The 16,607-nt window shown below is 41.5% G+C and overlaps 3 protein-coding genes across 3 annotated transcripts; 2 read left to right on the plus strand and 1 right to left on the minus strand.

The window, feature by feature from the left end:
- Window positions 1–379: 379 nt before the first annotated feature.
- inip (ints3 and nabp interacting protein) lies at window positions 380–1,971 on the plus strand. Its single transcript, XM_063888825.1, has 4 exons — window positions 380–737; window positions 1,110–1,191; window positions 1,330–1,417; window positions 1,730–1,971. Exons 1-4 carry the CDS (start codon window positions 713–715, stop codon window positions 1,826–1,828), a joined length of 294 nt encoding a protein of 97 aa, XP_063744895.1. The 5' UTR covers window positions 380–712; the 3' UTR covers window positions 1,829–1,971.
- LOC134867989 (uncharacterized) lies at window positions 1,702–7,101 on the minus strand. Its single transcript, XM_063888824.1, has 6 exons — window positions 6,878–7,101; window positions 5,562–5,872; window positions 4,327–4,837; window positions 3,889–4,062; window positions 3,418–3,576; window positions 1,702–3,314 (listed from the first exon to the last, which is right to left on the minus strand). The coding sequence occupies exons 1-6, from the start codon at window positions 6,942–6,944 to the stop codon at window positions 2,986–2,988; spliced, it is 1,551 nt and encodes a 516-aa protein (XP_063744894.1). The 5' UTR covers window positions 6,945–7,101; the 3' UTR covers window positions 1,702–2,985.
- An 898-nt stretch (window positions 7,102–7,999) lies between these two features.
- On the plus strand, window positions 8,000–16,434 carry LOC134868483 (sorting nexin-18-like). The gene is made up of 4 exons (XM_063889652.1): window positions 8,000–9,228; window positions 9,687–9,980; window positions 10,819–11,201; window positions 14,479–16,434. Exons 1-4 carry the CDS (start codon window positions 8,462–8,464, stop codon window positions 14,703–14,705), a joined length of 1,671 nt encoding a protein of 556 aa, XP_063745722.1. The 5' UTR covers window positions 8,000–8,461; the 3' UTR covers window positions 14,706–16,434.
- Window positions 16,435–16,607: the final 173 nt, after the last annotated feature.

Raw genomic sequence — 16,607 nt, forward strand, 5'->3', positions numbered from 1 at the left:
CCCTGATCATTTTTTTCCCCAACATTATACGCTTGTAACATCAAACATCCTTCAAAAATCACAATGAATTTTTCTAAAAAAACGGACTTTATAAATCATAGAATAAATCACCTGTCATTTTAAATTTAGTTTAGCTACTAACAACCTAATCCCCTATTGCGCCAATGTACTAAGTTCTTTGACCATATCAATTAGAAATGTCAAGACAATCTTGTATCCAAAGTGTGATACGTTGATTAATTTGAAGAGCTAAATATCTTTTTTAGACGTAATATGATTTCAACATGCTCCGTTGCCCTTCTCTATGTGCCTTTATCTTTATTCTTCTTGATAACAATGTTGGTTACCGGAAATAGGAGCAGAGTGATACCTCTTCATTTGTACGCTTATCTAACCAGCCTGGCTGAAAACCCGGTACTTCTTTCAGAGGCAAAATGCGACTCCTCAACCGTACATAAGCAAGAGTTTTATCGTATTTTAATCCTTCAGCTACTGTTACAAGAGTTATTGTTACAACAGTAACTTCTCTGTAGTTTATCCAGCTCCAGTTTAAGTTATACGTTACACCAAAGGGGACTTTTATCGTTGTCCGTTATCCACCAGTGCAACATTAGCTGGTCGGAAGGAAACACACACAAATAAAACGTTTACCATTAATAGAATCCTTTCTATTAGCTGTCATTTTGACTTTCCTCCTTTTGCCTGCGGCGACATGGCTACTAATCCTCCAGGACAAGGTAATTATTAATGGACAAACGGTATTTGTTTTTACGGTCTTTGTCTTTATCGAGCTGTATCTGCAGGGGCGTAGCTATGGATGCTGTCCCCCTGGAAACACTTTGCTCTTTTGGGCCCCTTCAGGAAACATAGCTACAGTAACAAATAATAAGATTCTGTAGTGAGTCCCACACAGTAATTCTCCAATCTTACGTCATTGCTTACATTTTCAGGATGTAATACAGGAAAACAAGTATCTAGAAATCCCATATTGCATAAAAGTCATTAATTTTGCCTTCAACACTACCATCTGCAGTGTTGCCTGTCATTAGGTTGTTCCATCCCTCTACCTGTCTTGTCTTCATATCTATTCCTCTTATTGTCTCATCTAGCTTTCCCAAACAAGGCACGAGTGGCGATCCTGGCTGAGCTGGAGAAAGAGAGGAGAAGGCTGTTGAACACTCCTGGAGCCAGGTAAGCCATGTATTCCTGTCATGAAGAATTAGGAGTCTACAATACAACAATGAGAACACTTTTAAAGCTTTGAGATAGTATATCCGTAATGTCAATATTCTAATTTGAGATGTGTTTCCTTGCTATCTCCTCCTGCAGCATCTCGCTGTCCAGACCAAATCTGAAAGAGTTCAGAGACAACGCAGAACAGCAGCACATCGCTGCCCAGCAGAAAGCTGCCCTGCAGGTGAGTCAAAAATCAATTAATCTTAATGTTATCTTACACAAATAGAACCAAGTAGTGCGTCCAGTAAGTATGAATTTAAAATACAAATACATAAGTTAATATCATTTATGTTTGTCAATCAGCATCAAAAATGGCGAAGCTATCCTGTAGCCATAAAGCTTAGCATCAAGATTGTAAATGAGGTTACAGCAAACCTTTTCAAATACAACAAAACCGACCAGCACCTTTAAAAACGTTGTTTGATTTCTATATTTACTAAATGGTTTACTGTATTTGGCTAGTAACACTTTGCTTATGTGTCTTCTCTTGCAGCATGCACACACACACTCATCGGGCTTCTTCATCACGCAGGACTCTTCGTTTGGGAACCTCATCCTCCCTGTCATTCCACGTCTGGAACCCGAGTCTTGACCTTTTTACCTACTGTCCTTGTCCTCCTGCTGCCTATGGGACAAGGCTTTCAAACAATACGCACTCACCTCAGACCCGCTTCTCTCTCAGTTCCTTTCTTTTAAGTCTTTGATAAATGGACAGTTGTTGTGTAAACAATCTCAGGGGAGTGTGAATCTGTCGTTTTTTTACATTTTCCAGACCAACAGGCTGGCTGCAGATTTTAGGAAAGCTTTTCAAAACAGTTGGAAGAAGGTTCCAGATAGCTGTGAAACATCCTTTGAAGTCGTGCAGGGGCTAAAAACAAACTCTACAGAAACACTGTCATTGCCTTTCACCGCATTAATGCACATTTTGTCAGGGTTTTACATTAACGGATTTGTATTGATATTTCAATAATAAAAGTGTTACATTCAATACAATTCAGGTTCTATTTTTGGACATATAAAAATGGGGCCAGAAAGTCCCAATACCTTAATGTTGCTCACATTATTGGGTTTTATGATTGGTTCAGATTTTTCCCCTCACTTCTGATCTTTTCATCTTGATTTCTCACTTCTTTTAAAAAAATAATAAAACACATTAAAAAGGAAAGTACATTCATTAAATCTATGGGTTGTGTTACCTGAAGAAGGCAGTTGTGCCGACGTGACGGTGCCTTAAGCCCCGTATTTATTAAAGGCTTAACATTTTCAGTCATCCACTTATCTGCCTGAAATTGGATTTTGGCTTTTCTTTTTTTCTAAATTAAGTTGACTTCATAAAACTTAAGTGTTATTGGGGCTTTAATGTAAAACAGGTGTCCACAACACATAGTAAACACAATATATAACAATGCATAGAAAACTCTTTTTTTTAACCACTGATCTTAAATATGTATAAGTCCATTATCAATAACTGTAACATCAAAGTAGCTCAGAGTCAGATCTAACCACTTCAGAGTCAACCCATACACAAACCCATGAACAATAGCTTTTTTTCCCCACAATTTAGTGCTTTCAACAACCATCCACAGAGAAATTGATTAGAACTGGGGCAAAAAGTCTACCCCAGCAGGAACAGAAATCTGGTGACAAAGTAGTGCAGCCACATGACGATCATCAGCGAACAAGAAGGTGAAAAAGACACCTTGTAAATAAGTCAACGACCACAGACCGATTGCATTGTAGGCTTCTCATTCAGTTAGGAGTCAGACTGTAACTCTTTGACACAATGGGCAGCAGTTCGCCTTTTGACTTCATCATTTTGATCTTGGCCTTAATGTTTTCATCCATGGCTTGCTGGCAGCGGTGTGCGTAATGTGCCAGCGTCTCCTCTTTCTCATCCCACGATGCCAGTGCATGAAACACGTCCGGAGCGGCCAGGCTGAGCTCGGCTATGGACGCCGTACGGGAGATGGTGTTGCGGTCCACACCGACCCGGTCAAAGGCCACCTTCATGGAAACACTGCGGCGAAACTCCTGCAGGGCTGCCATGTAGCGCGCGATCACACCCACCACGTTTTTCACTGGGGAGGAGAGGGACAGTGAGACACATTGATGCAGTATTAAGATGTAACAACACATTTTTCTCTATGGATGCTACAGTGTTATCCTCTGTCATGTCCTCACTCCTGACTCGGGTGTTTTCTCCATCTCGGCTCCTCTTGCTCTTCAGGGTCCGCTGGTGGTCTAGAGGGTGAAGCTCCATTTCCTCAAATGAGTCAAACAGTGTCGGCGAATCGACCCCAGCCACATCGTCAGAAGAGGGCATGAGGGAACTCCTCTTTTCTAGAATCAGAAAGAGAAAAAAATAGCAAGATCATTTTTAAGCTACAGTTCTATAGTGTGAAATTATTTTTCAGTTGCATTTTTACTCTATTTTCCTTGAATTGATTGAAAGTTTTTCGAAAAGGTCAAGCATACTGATTTGAAATTTGCTGTTTTTTTTAAATCATACATATATTTTTTTCCTGTTACTCTGAAGTGCAATTTTGCATTAAAAGGATACTCCACTAAAATCAATGTCATATTTAACTCCTAACCCCCTAGAACTTTAAAAACATTGCATTGTGCTTCTTCAACAGATGTTTTTTTCTCTACCTGGCCGGAGTTTGTCCTGCAGGAAGTCACAGATGAGTTCTGATTTCTTAGTGAGTTCGTGCTGCAGCAGCTCTTTGTCATGTTTTAGACTCGAGATGATTTCGGTCATCTGCTGGATACGGCTTCGCTCTTCGGTGAGTATCGCTTGCAGCTTCCCCAGCTCATCCTGATCCCCTGTAGATTCACACCCAAAGAGTGAGCAATAGGAAGCCACACTAAGGGACAACTTTTGTTTTGATACATACAAGAAAATACAGTGTTGGTAGTATATAATTATGCCTTTTCACTTCCTTACTATTAAAGTTAACCTTGCTTTTTCTTTAAGGGAATGGTGAATCTTTAGTATAACATGTGTTTAACTTTTTTTAAAACAGAATGAATTTCACTTAATTTAAGGAGGAGGCACTATCTGGAATATCTCATTTGATTCCTACTGACACGCATAGAAATCCACAGGTCCCGTCTTTGCAGGTCTTTCCAAGCCTCGAGACAAATGTGTATCCGGAATTTTCTCTGTAGAGCTGCATCTCCTGGTCTGCTCCGTGGTCCCTGTCATGCAGCTGCCTCCTCCCATCAGCTGCATCCCTGAGTCCACTACTTCCTCACACCCCACAGTGTGTCCATGTTGGGTCTTGATAGGCAACAATGTGTGTGTGATTTGAGACGTTGTGTTTGTTTCCCAAGAAGCCTGTGATCCGATGTCTTTCACTGCCAGCCCTATGCCAGAGTCATAATCCTCTGTAGAGTTTGCTTCCTGCTTGACTTTCTTCACAGGAAGTGCTCCTCCCGCTGCCCCACCTCTTTTTCTGGATGGACGGGGCTCGTAGTCATCATCCTCATCCGTTGCCGACGAAATGCATCCGGCGATGTCAAACAGCTGGCTGTTGAACTCTTCCCGCTGTGATGCTGCTTCACTGTAGGACAGGTCACATGACGCCCTCACTGTCACCTGGAAGGTAATAGAGGGTTTACTAACGGTACCAAATCAGAGGGAAGTCACGATTTCTACTACATCAAATTTAATCATGACTTTTTTTGAATGTGTTTCCACATGTCCCCATACTTTGTGGAGTGCTTAATTACTATGGCATTTCTTTAAAGCTTCTATGTCTAGGAATTCAAAATCTGCGACAAAAAAAGGACACTTTGTTAACCAGCAACTAAAGACCCTTAACAATTGACTGTAAAATGAAATGAACCCACTTTCTGACACTGATAATGTAGAGTATGAGAATCAATATCAAACATTTACCAATCAAATTGAGAGCAATGGAATCCTCAAAATCTGCATTTCAAGGCTGATTAAACCAAATCAAGGCTATCAGACCCCGGGGAATCCTCTAAACACCATATAAGGTGTTGTTTTTACTTCAAATTAAGATGATACAACTGGTGTATCTCTTAATTTATGGCTGCAGAGGTGTATTAGTGAGTTTACACTGTCTTAAATCCTCTGCCTCTTCTCCCTGTTACCTTAAATACAGAGGGCGTATTGGACACTGTTTATTTAGGGTATGCTTTCATTGGAGAATATTTCAAGTGGTACTGAGATTGTGACATTTGGATTGCACCACTGACAGTGCATTAGAGTATCTTGAAGTGTTATAGTTCTGCTGGACATCTCAAATTAGGTTTGCAATGAAATTCAACCTACAGTAAAATCTCTACTTTACCTTGTTGGACGGACGCCCTCCAACAAACCTCTCCTGACCATGGCTAGTAATGCCTGAGCCTCCGTAAGCAGTGCTATGGTCACTGAGGGGCCAGTGGTAGGCGTGTCCAGCGCCACAACCCCACACGGCGACAGGGACGCTGCTGCCATGGAGACCGGGTTCTATTGTCAGCACGGTACCGTGGGAGCCATTGGTGAGATGCTGTAGGCTGGGGATGAGGCTGCAGATGGTGCCGTGGCTGTGAGCCCAGCTGACGAGTTTACACAGACTGTCAGAGGAGGTCTGAACTGGGTCGGACATGATGCAAACCTCTAGAGGAAAGAGAGGAGAAAGGGTCTAAAGTACTGGTGGCTGCTTTGAAGCCAAAGATTGTTTGCTCAGTTGAAATAACTTTAACTAATAACGCATTGCAACTCTATAGTGAACCCGAAATAGTCACATGGTTTAATGGTTGTGTGTCTATGTCTTAAATTTGAATGAAGCTGCAGGTTTTTATAGAAGCAGACCTGTTCATTTAGATGTTTATGAAAGTCTGCAGAAGTTTCCCATTTGTAATACCTATCTTTAACATTTATAAAACAAGCTCGTCAAACATGGCAGGTGACAAACTGTGAATTCACCTTGCACTCACTCAAAACTATGTTTTAGTCAGAAAATAGCATTTTAATGATTGAAAAGATGCATAAAGACTCAAAATAAATTAACCATTCATATATGCAACATTCATTTAACCTATAGCTCTCAAAAAGTTGAACACTAAACTCACTACTTACATATTGTCAATATTGAAACCCTCAATAAATAATAGCAAGCATAGTTTTAAAAAAAGTAGTAAATTTCCCCTCTGGGAAGAATAAAGGTATTTTGATTCCGAAAGTTATTGTGATTAAGTCAAGTCAATATTTTCTAATTTAAAAAAAACAAACATATATAGGCTATGTTATATTAATTGTACTTTAATTTCTATTCAAGTGAGTTTTTATTTTTGTTTGCAAAATTAGCCAAATCTCTTTCCCTCTCTCTCTCTCTCTCTCTCTCTCTCTCTCTCTCTCTCTCTCTCTCTCTCTCTCTCTCTCTCTCTCTCTCTCTCTCTCCCTCTCTCTCTCTCTGCGTGTCTCTCTGTGTGTCTCTCTGTACACTACGCCCTTACACGCCAATAACACACAGCTGGATAAGTGACACAACTACAATACGGGACAGACATATTGTGGAACATCAGACTGTGTTCATGACATTCACATCTGTCTGCAGACAAACCACATTCATTATGCACAAGCACAAATCTCCGACACTTCATCAGCGTGTCTCATATTTACCTTTTTGACTAGAAATTATAAGAGTCCGGCTGTGAGCCCAGGCAGGTTCATCACATCTTTCCTCCATGGACGTTCGTTGGCGGCTGCAAAATGACGTAAATGTTCATCTTGTTACGACGAATTAATCCTTAATGTTTGATTACATGTCATTGATATAAAATCCGACGTAGAGCATTTTAAGTAACACATTCTTTGTCAGCAGAAGGTTTCCACAACCAACGGGAAGCTCGCTCTACTGCCTGCAGCTGGAGGGGAGGAGGAACTGTCCTCTCCCTCACTGTGTGCTGCAACAGTGACCTCTAGCGGCCGTGTATATATTACAGTATATTATATTGTTTATTACGATATATTTTCTCAATTGCATTACATTATAATAAAATATGCTCTGATATATTATACATTATTACATCACACCATATTATAGCATATCACATACATATTCAAAATTATATTTTTAGTATGTTGTTTCATTATATTTTGTTGATTGATTTTGATTTGATTTGTATCACAAAAAGAGTAATCCACAATGTATTTTGTTTATTGTTTGTTTAATTGGGTTGTAGGCCTTCACTGTGCAAAGTGATGTATGTCCAGAGTTTGACGTTTAAGGTTTCTTAAAGTTTCTGTTTGTTCACCTTCAGTATGAAACTTACACGAGTGTGATCAAGAAACCCTGAAGTCTCTGAGAATGAGCTCTTCAGTGAAGGAGAGACATCATGAATCCAGCTATTGAACTTTTAAGTAGAGGATTTGCATATTCATATATTTATGTTTTACAATGAGGGGAAGGCGCAGATTCGTTTGTATTCATCTTTTGTTGTGGAAAAAACATGTTAGACAGAGTCTTGATGTATGTCCGTCAAAAATCAAGTCTGAAATACCACAATTTTTACAAAAAAGCAAAGGAAATATAGGCTACCATATACAATCTTTAAATAAGCTCAATTAAAGAGATATGTTTTTGTTAATTTTTAATATAGTTTTTATATGAGTTACAACGAATTAATTAAGGCGTATTTAAAATGTAGTTTAAAAATGAGGTTAGGTGGGTTTTTTCCATGTATGAATTCAGTGGCTTGACTAAACTTGCTCCTGGCTCCACCCTCCGTTAGTCAGCCTGTCTACTACGTGTTAGGACTGGTGCCTTTAATTTACAAGCATCTCGGGGAGAGGAGGAGGAGGAAAAAACAGTACTTTCCCCCGGCTCTTATCTGGAAGAATTAAGCAGAAACACATCCGTCGCAAGTTCGTCAACTTCAAACTCTAACCCGCAGGTTTCCTTCGTATTTCCCGACTTGGATTAAGTTCTGCATGGAAACAAATGATATTTGAGAGGAGCGGCGAGAGGAGGTGGGTGTCGGGTAAAAACCCGTGTTTCTCTCCTTGTTCTTTTATGCATGGATCTGCGATACAAGGCGGCTTGACTTCTAAAGTTGAAAAAAATAGTCCTAATTGTTGCTGCCGCTAAATGATATAAACCTCCGAATTTAACAGAGGTCCTAAAGGTTTGATCCGGGAATAAAATAAAGTCTTAAGAACAAGACTGGAAATAGTGGGAAAACAAACATATGTGATATTACAATAATGGCGTTAAAGGCCAAAGTTTTGTACGACTTCCACTCTGAAAACCCAGGAGAGATCTCCATAACAGAGAATGAGCTGGTCAATCTGTTCAGCGAGGAGGAGCTGGACGGCTGGCTGGAGGGGGAGAACAGCAGGGGGGAGGCTGGCCTCTTCCCTGCCTCCTATGTGGAGATCATCAGGGACAACATTACCTCCAACACCAACAACAACGGCCTCTCCTCGCCCAAAACCAAAGCTGTGACGCCCACACACACCTCCTACACGTCCCCGGAGTCTCAGAGAGGACTCGGGGCTGGCAGTGGCGGCAGTGGTGGAGGCAGCTTCCACACCAGCCAGGGCAGCGATGACGACTGGGACGACGATTGGGATGACAGCTCTCCAACTGATGCGCCTCAGGGTATGGGCACCTCTCCCCCCTTGTACCCCGTCACCACCACCTTGCCCGGGCGGCGCGAAAGCTCCCAGCAGCAGCAGCATCAGCAGCAGGCCAAGAGCTCAGCAACAGTGGGGAGGAACCTCAACAGGTTCTCCACCTTTGTCAAGTCTGGAGGGGAGGCCTTCCTGCTTGGGGAGGCCTCTGCTTTCGTGAAGGACGGGGACAGGATCTGCGTGGTGATGGGCAAGCACGGACCTGAGTGGCAGGAGGACCCGTATCCGTTCATGTGCACCATTGATGACCCCACCAAGCAGACCAAGTTCAAAGGCATGAAGAGCTACATGTCCTACGGCCTGACCCCGACGCACACCAATGTACAAGTCAACCGCAGGTACAGGCCGCCTTCCTCCTCTTCCTCCTCTGGGGTTTCCAGAATTATTTCTTCACCGGATCCCCCGGCCCCCATACACTTAAGAATAAATGTTTGTGCGGCTTTTCCTGCCGCCACAATTGTTCCCACAAAATAGCAAAAACAGAGCTGACTGTGGCCTTTTGCCCTCTGGAGTCCTCAGGAATCTCCTCTTTCCTTTCTGAGATTCCCTCTGCACCTTTCACATTGTTTCCCTGTCAGTTGGGCTGTCATTTTAAACCAACACTCCCTCACATTAGTTTTTACTTAGTCTTTGGGGAAGTCCTTACACTTGCTCTCTCTACATCCTTTCTTCTTTTTCAATCCTTCTTACTACCTTTGTTTTGAGGTTTACGTTCTAATATACATTACTCCCAACTACAGAGCCTTCTCTTTCCAATTAATCTTCCAAACTGTGTTCTTTTCCATCACCCCTGCAGGTATAAGCACTTTGACTGGCTGTACGCTCGGCTCGTTGAGCGCTTCCCGGTCATCTCGGTGCCCCACCTTCCCGAGAAGCAGGCCACTGGCCGCTTCGAGGAGGACTTCATCTCCAAGCGGAGGAAGGGACTGATCTGGTGGATGAACCACATGATCACCCATCCAGTGCTGGCACGCTGCGACGTTTTCCAGCATTTCCTTACATGCGGAGCAGACGAGAAGGCCTGGAAGATGGGCAAAAGGAAGGCCGAGCGAGACGAGTTGGTCGGTTCCAATTTCTTCCTGACGATCAGGTAGGAGGCTGGGATAAGTGCTGGAGAGGTTGTGGTTCTAAAATTGAATGTTCTTTTCATTAAAAGCTTTTAAAAAGCATTGAACAGTCAATGAAAAGCCTTGATTTCTCAGATGAAATAATATAATGTCAAGCACTTACAAACCATAAACAGGGATCAATCGTACAAGGAGAAATCCATTGTTTAAGAGGCGTACAGACCGAGTTGTGTTCGGCTTCAATAAGAGTGCCTAGTAGTCCATAATGCTGCTTTAACACAGATCAGGTTTTCAGTAAGGACCATGTTCATGACCTTATTTATTTAAGAACTAGCGCTTTCTAGAGTCAATAGAGCAACGACTCTAAACCTAGCCACTGAATATATCAAGTGACAGCACAGTCTTTGGAGTTTGTTAAAGACATTTTGGGAAATGTAGGCAATCGGCAGCAGAAGTACAATATGTGGTAACAGCCTTTCACACAATGCTACAAACTGACACTTAGAAAAGCCTATGATGTAATATTGTTGTTCATACTCTGTCAATGAGTTATGAATCGGGTTTGTGGTGCTTGGTTAAATCACAGTATAGTATTGGATGCTCCTGTAATTTTTTTCACTTGCTTTACAATGGTATAAACTAACAGTAAAGGATATTTGCCCTTTAGTGAGACGCTGTTATCTGTTTCCTGGTTTCACTCTGCTGTTACTAAAGGCTTTCATCATAGGGAGTGCCTGATAGCGAGGATGAGATAACAGATGAATAGAACAGAGGAATAGTAAATCAAGATGATGCAATGCTGAAATGAAAGAAATCATAAAGGACTTTAAAATATCTATAATGCTCGTCTTTGTCTTTTAGTACCCCTGCCGTCCCGCTGGACTTACAGGAAGTTGAGAGCAAGATCGAAGGCTTCAAATCCTTCACCAAGAGGATGGACGAGAACATCGTGGTTGTGAACGCTACCATCAACGAGTTTGCTCGTAAACAGATAACAGGCTTCAAAAAGGAGTACCAGAAAGTGGGACAGTCCTTTGCTCTCCTCGGGCAAGCGTTCGAGCTGGACCAGCAGGCCTACTCGGCAGGTCTGAACCGAGCCATCGCCTACACCGGCGAGGCCTACGAGCAGGTGGGGGAGTATTTCGCTGAGCAGCCGCGCAATGACCTGGCTCCTATTTCTGACCTGCTGGACCTCTACAGAGGACACCTGGCCAACTTTCCTGACATCATCCATGTGCAGAAAGGTAGGAAAGTGTGTGTGTGTGTGTGTGTGTGTGTGCTCATGTTCTTTGAAACCAGAACCACAATGCTTGCCAATAGCATTACTTGAACACACCTATTTGCTCATTTGCATACTTACTTAATTTCTATTGGAAGTATTATGAATACGACGTACATTTTTCTTTGTGAATCAAAGTATGAACGCTTTAAAGATTCACTTTCGTATTTTTCAACCTGCACCCTGTTTTACCATGTTTATGTGTCTGCAACTTAGATTTTTTTCAAATCGACAAAATGTTTTATTTCTGTGTAGGGTAATTTTTAAGGAAATCTGAGCCTGTCAGTGGTAAAACAAGTTATTTTAGTTTGAAGTAAATTGACTGATGAGACCACATTGTTATCCCAATGTGTCACTTGGACACAAAAACATGGGTATATATAGGCCCTGGAAGTAAATACTGAATATACTCATAAAGAGTTCGAACTCGATTTTGATGCCTGGAGGAAACAGTGGACATTTTTGCAAGAAATAAAACAGATGCAGGACCTTGCATAGGCCTACTTAACTTCACAGTGAGGTCATAGGTTATCTTCAAATGGATGCCTCTGCAGGGTGGAGGGTTTGAATCCAGGGAGGATCATAACAAAACGAGGCCTCTCGCGCTCTGCGTTCATGCCGCAGGCTGTACACAATCAATTCTGAAACAAACGACTAACACATTTAGCTGGATTTTACACAGTAATTAATGATGTTTCCAATATCCATCCATTGTGCAGAGCCCTCAATGTATTATAATGCCAATAATAGGGCAGATAGTTCACAGAAACCCAGATTCTGTAACATCTGTTTTCATTTACTGCATAGTCAATCTGGGTTGAAAACTGAAACCCATGGCGAGTGCATTGTAACATTCTGGATACTGTGAAAGCCTGTTTTCGCTCACAGGAAAACACATACAGACGTGTACAAAGGACTCGCAGAAGAGTTAGCTTGTTAGCTGCCTGCAGGTTGGGAGGAGGGAGTTGCTCCTGGCACACAAAGTCCTGACGTTAGCCAAAAACCCACCGGCACTGTTTCTTTAGTCCGCTGAGCCCTGTTCTCTCGACACAATCACAGCTGGGAACTATGGAAACATGAGTCCCAATAGTCCCTGTGACTGATAGGACCTACTTTCTGATCGACAAGTCATGCGTTCTCGTCTAATTTCAAACACCTTTTGACCCTTTCCCTGACTTCTGCTGCACTGGAAGATTCTAATTATCTATTTGTTGTTGAGTAATACGCTTTCAGTAAATGTAATGGACCACTTAATTTCAGTATTATAGGACATTTATGTGAATATCTCTATGGAGCCTGACCTCATGCTTGTTTTTTTTTAAATGGTACAAGACAGATAATGACCCAACCAAGCAGGGGACACAGAAACTCAAGGAAACTAAAGTAGCTCTCAAACTGATTCCTTAGAAATCGTAAGTATTATCAGCAACATTTAGAAACCTAGCTAGTGATTCTGTAAAAGCCAAAGGAGAAAAAACATATATCAACATGCATGTGTTCAGTTTCAAACTAATGGTCGAGCATCGTTTATGTGTTTTACAAAGGGAGTCATTGACTGAAAGTTCATGAGATAGAAGAAGTGACTCTGAGTAATCCACCACTCGCTGTTGCTCAGGTCACTTCTCTGTCTGCTGCTGAGTATCTCTCAAACCCTCAATGCAAAGTCTGCACTTCTGTCATCATTGCGAAATAACTACCTCGAACAAAAGATGTCTGGTTTAGTCACAGTTTCCATAACAGCCAATTAGAGAGAGAGAAATGATTACACCAGTGCGAAGTAGTAGCTTTTTTCCTTTACATTCTTCTTCTGTAGAACACAAAGAAAAACCTGACTGAGGGTCTCACATTTCACATAAACTTTTTTCTTTCTCCTCTCCTCTGCATGCCACACATTTTATCTATGTCATACAGCCCGGCACGTTCCTCCATTAAACAAATTACAAAAACATGGCCTCATTGCGGACGGATTAGGTAGAAAAACAGCTGCTTGGCTCTTAAGGTGGAAATCTCTGTTAACCTAAATGTACAGTATCGTCCTACAATTGCTGGTTCTGTCTGTGAGCTCCAAAGGCTACATCTGATTCAAATGAGCGCAGAGATTCCTGGGCCTCTTGTCCTATGTTGCCCTGGGACTGCAGGAATGCAAAATGGAGCGCTCTCAGGATTAGTTTCCCCTCCTCCTCCCCATTTTCTTCTCCCTCTTTTCCTACTTCCTCCTAGTGATACAGATGAAGGGAAGGGAGGAAGAAGAAGAATAGGGGTGGGCTGGGTGTATGTGTGTGAGAGGATTGGGGGTGGGGGGTGTGTGTGTGTGTGTGGGGGGGGGGGTTCGGATACTTTCGGAGCTGAGCAAGTTTTCCCACCAGCCAACAGTGTTCAGATTACAGCTCTGTAATCGCCTTGGCAGCGAAGGGAACAAAGTCCAAGTTCATTTTCTGTTTGTTAGTGTACTTGTGCAGGTGATTGTTTCCGACATGTGAGAAAGAGATCAAATGAGAGGTCAACGAGGTCAGGATGGACAGCCGTGCCAGGCTTCAAGCTAGCTCATCATTTCGCTAACAGTCTGCCATGTGAGAGTTTTTTTCTTTTTTCACGAATCTAAACTCTACTTCTTCCACATTTGAATGTTCAGTCACACCAGACTTGCTGACAGCTGGGTGTTGGGTAACTTCAAGGTTCATGGAAAAAGTATGCAATAACCAGCTAGTTTACGTAGTATTAAAAAAAAAAGGTCATGGTCAGCTTGGGAATTAGCACTATTTTGATTGTTTAGACCGGGGGTGTCAAAACTTTTTTCTGAGGGCCACATACAGAGAAGTATATGAAGCGCTGGGCCACTCATTAGAGGTGTGGTATACTGCCTCATAAGTTAAGTTTTAAGTCTGCAAAATCAATCAAATGTAGGTTAAATAATCTTGATACTTGAAAATGCTTTAAGGAAAAAACAGCCTACATCACAGCTCTCCATAGCCTTTTGTTTATCTTGTGGCAATGGAATTTGTTGTGTAAATAGTTTGGACACCCCTGATTTAGACCAAATTGCAACTGTGCATTGACTTTTTTCTTAAAGTTCCTTATTTTATGCTTTATTATTTAATGTACACAACCAATAAATCATAATATCGTAAGACCCAATCGTTCCCTTTTGCGTTTGCGATTCAAAATAGTTTTTTATTACTTTGCAATGTCGGTTTGAATTTGATGAATTCTTCAGCCTTTCAACCTTTTAACGTTTGTTGCAGGTGCACTGACCAAGGTGAAAGACTGTCCAAAGCAGGAAGGCGAGCTCCACGATCGCTGCAACATCATTTCTTGCGCCACACTGGCAGAGATCCAGCACTTCCACCGCACACGCGTACGGGACTTCCGCTCGCAGATGCAACACCACCTCCAAGAGCAGATCGGCTTCTTCCAGAAGATCACCGCCAAGCTGCAGGACGCACTTCAGAAATATGATGACGACCAGTAGGAAGAGAGAGAGAGAGAGAGAGAGAGAGAGAGAGAGAGAGAGAGAGAGAGAGAGAGAGAGAGAGAGAGAGAGAGAGAGAGAGAGAGAGAGAGAGAGAGAGAACAGAACAGTTTGACTACAAAGACTTTGAGGAAATGAGGAGGGGTGTAGCAGTCATGGAGGATAGATGGATTCTTCCTTTCAGTACTGGAGACCATCTTATGGCCCTTTTAAGAGAGAACACTTTGTCATGCGGTGAATTCTGGGCCTCGTACGAGCATTGAAAGAAATTAACCACCTAAAAAAAAAGACGTCTGGACCGTAGAATGACAACTTCTTGGATTATCTGGACGGCTCTGATGAATGTACCAGGATTTTGCTGACGCTCGGGGCACATGTTGCAACTCAGCGGGACTGCAATATTAAAACCAGCTGTTTTCATTGTGACAGGACAGCCTTTCCATCCCCGGTTTCAGGGTCACGTGATCTCTCCATGCCTCCTCTGCCTCGTGGAAAATCTCCATTCAGGAACATACCACAGAATGTAGACGTGAAACTCTCTGGATGTTTTAATGATTGAAAGACAGGCCTTTTATGATTATCTCTTATATTTGTCTGACTGTTTTTACTTGAATGACCGGTTCAGTATTGTTTCGATGGAACACAACAGATGGTTTGGGAATACGCAAAGTGGTTGAATCTCCTCCGCTGAATTTGATTTAAGTGTTGGATTCTCCCAATTAAGTTACGGTCACATCATTACAATATTATAATTTGAAGCCCTTTTGTAATGTTCGGTATTTGAGTTATCTTGCCAGACCTCGAATAACAGAAACTGAGTTTTGTGACAGATTATTTGCTTGTTTTGAGAAGCTTCTCCACAGCTCTTTCTTGTCGAGCCCCTGCAGGCCTTGGGTTATTAAAACTTGAAGTCCACATCTGTCTTTCTGCTTTCTGTCAATCAGGGTAGCTCAGAGGTCAGGCTCAGGGTACAGATGGATGCTTCCAGGAAATAAGGCTTTGAATCCAGAACTTTAAGTTAAGATGTGTAGACTTTTAATGGGATTATAGAATATTTCACATTCTCCAGAGGGCATATTTGTTAACTAAAGAGGCAAAAAGAACAAAGGTGTTCTGGTGATCTATTTTCTATTTCAAGTAAAAGGTTTTGAGCCTGTTGCTTTTATTGTTTTTTTAATGTTGTAATTCCAATGTTGCCCACAAGAGGCTGAAGCGCACATGTTCTAAACATGAATACATAATTCTGTTTTCTTTTAGGCATAATTTGCAAACACAATTAATGTACATTCTGTTTAGATTCATGGAGAAATGGATCACCAGATTTCTTTTCTTTCATTTGCGTCATTAGGCTTCTGTAGTTTAAGACAATCTTTGTACAAATCTGTTCATTTCAACCTTTTCTGTCTTTTTGGACATTTGAGATTCGACACAGTAGCTTTAATGACGCTTGCTCTTGTTGTTATGCTAGCTACTCTGAAACATTCTTGTTAAACTCATAAGTAACCGAAATGAGCTCACTGAAAACACATTTTTGTGCTGCTCATTTTATAGAATGTCTGGTAAATATTGTTACATCACATATGATTTCACATTCCTTTAATGGGATACCACAAAGGCTCTTCACCATCATGTGAGTCACTATGATTGAACAGTTATAACACTTTAAATGTAATTCATTGGAACAACATTTTGTTCGTTAATAAATTAAAGTAGAATTTATTTAATCATATATCTGTATTGTTGACTATTTTTCCTAAATATAAATTATAGTTTCACTTGACCTGTTATTTTTTCTTCAATGTAGTGTTTTGATGAATATAAAAGCTTTGCATTTGTTAAGGACATTTAAATAATTTACTTTTACTAGTCACATGTAATTGTGCCAACATGTGCCAAGACACC

Source organism: Eleginops maclovinus, chromosome 8 (assembly GCF_036324505.1).
Source record: "Eleginops maclovinus isolate JMC-PN-2008 ecotype Puerto Natales chromosome 8, JC_Emac_rtc_rv5, whole genome shotgun sequence".
Lineage (NCBI taxonomy): Eukaryota > Metazoa > Chordata > Actinopteri > Perciformes > Eleginopidae > Eleginops > Eleginops maclovinus.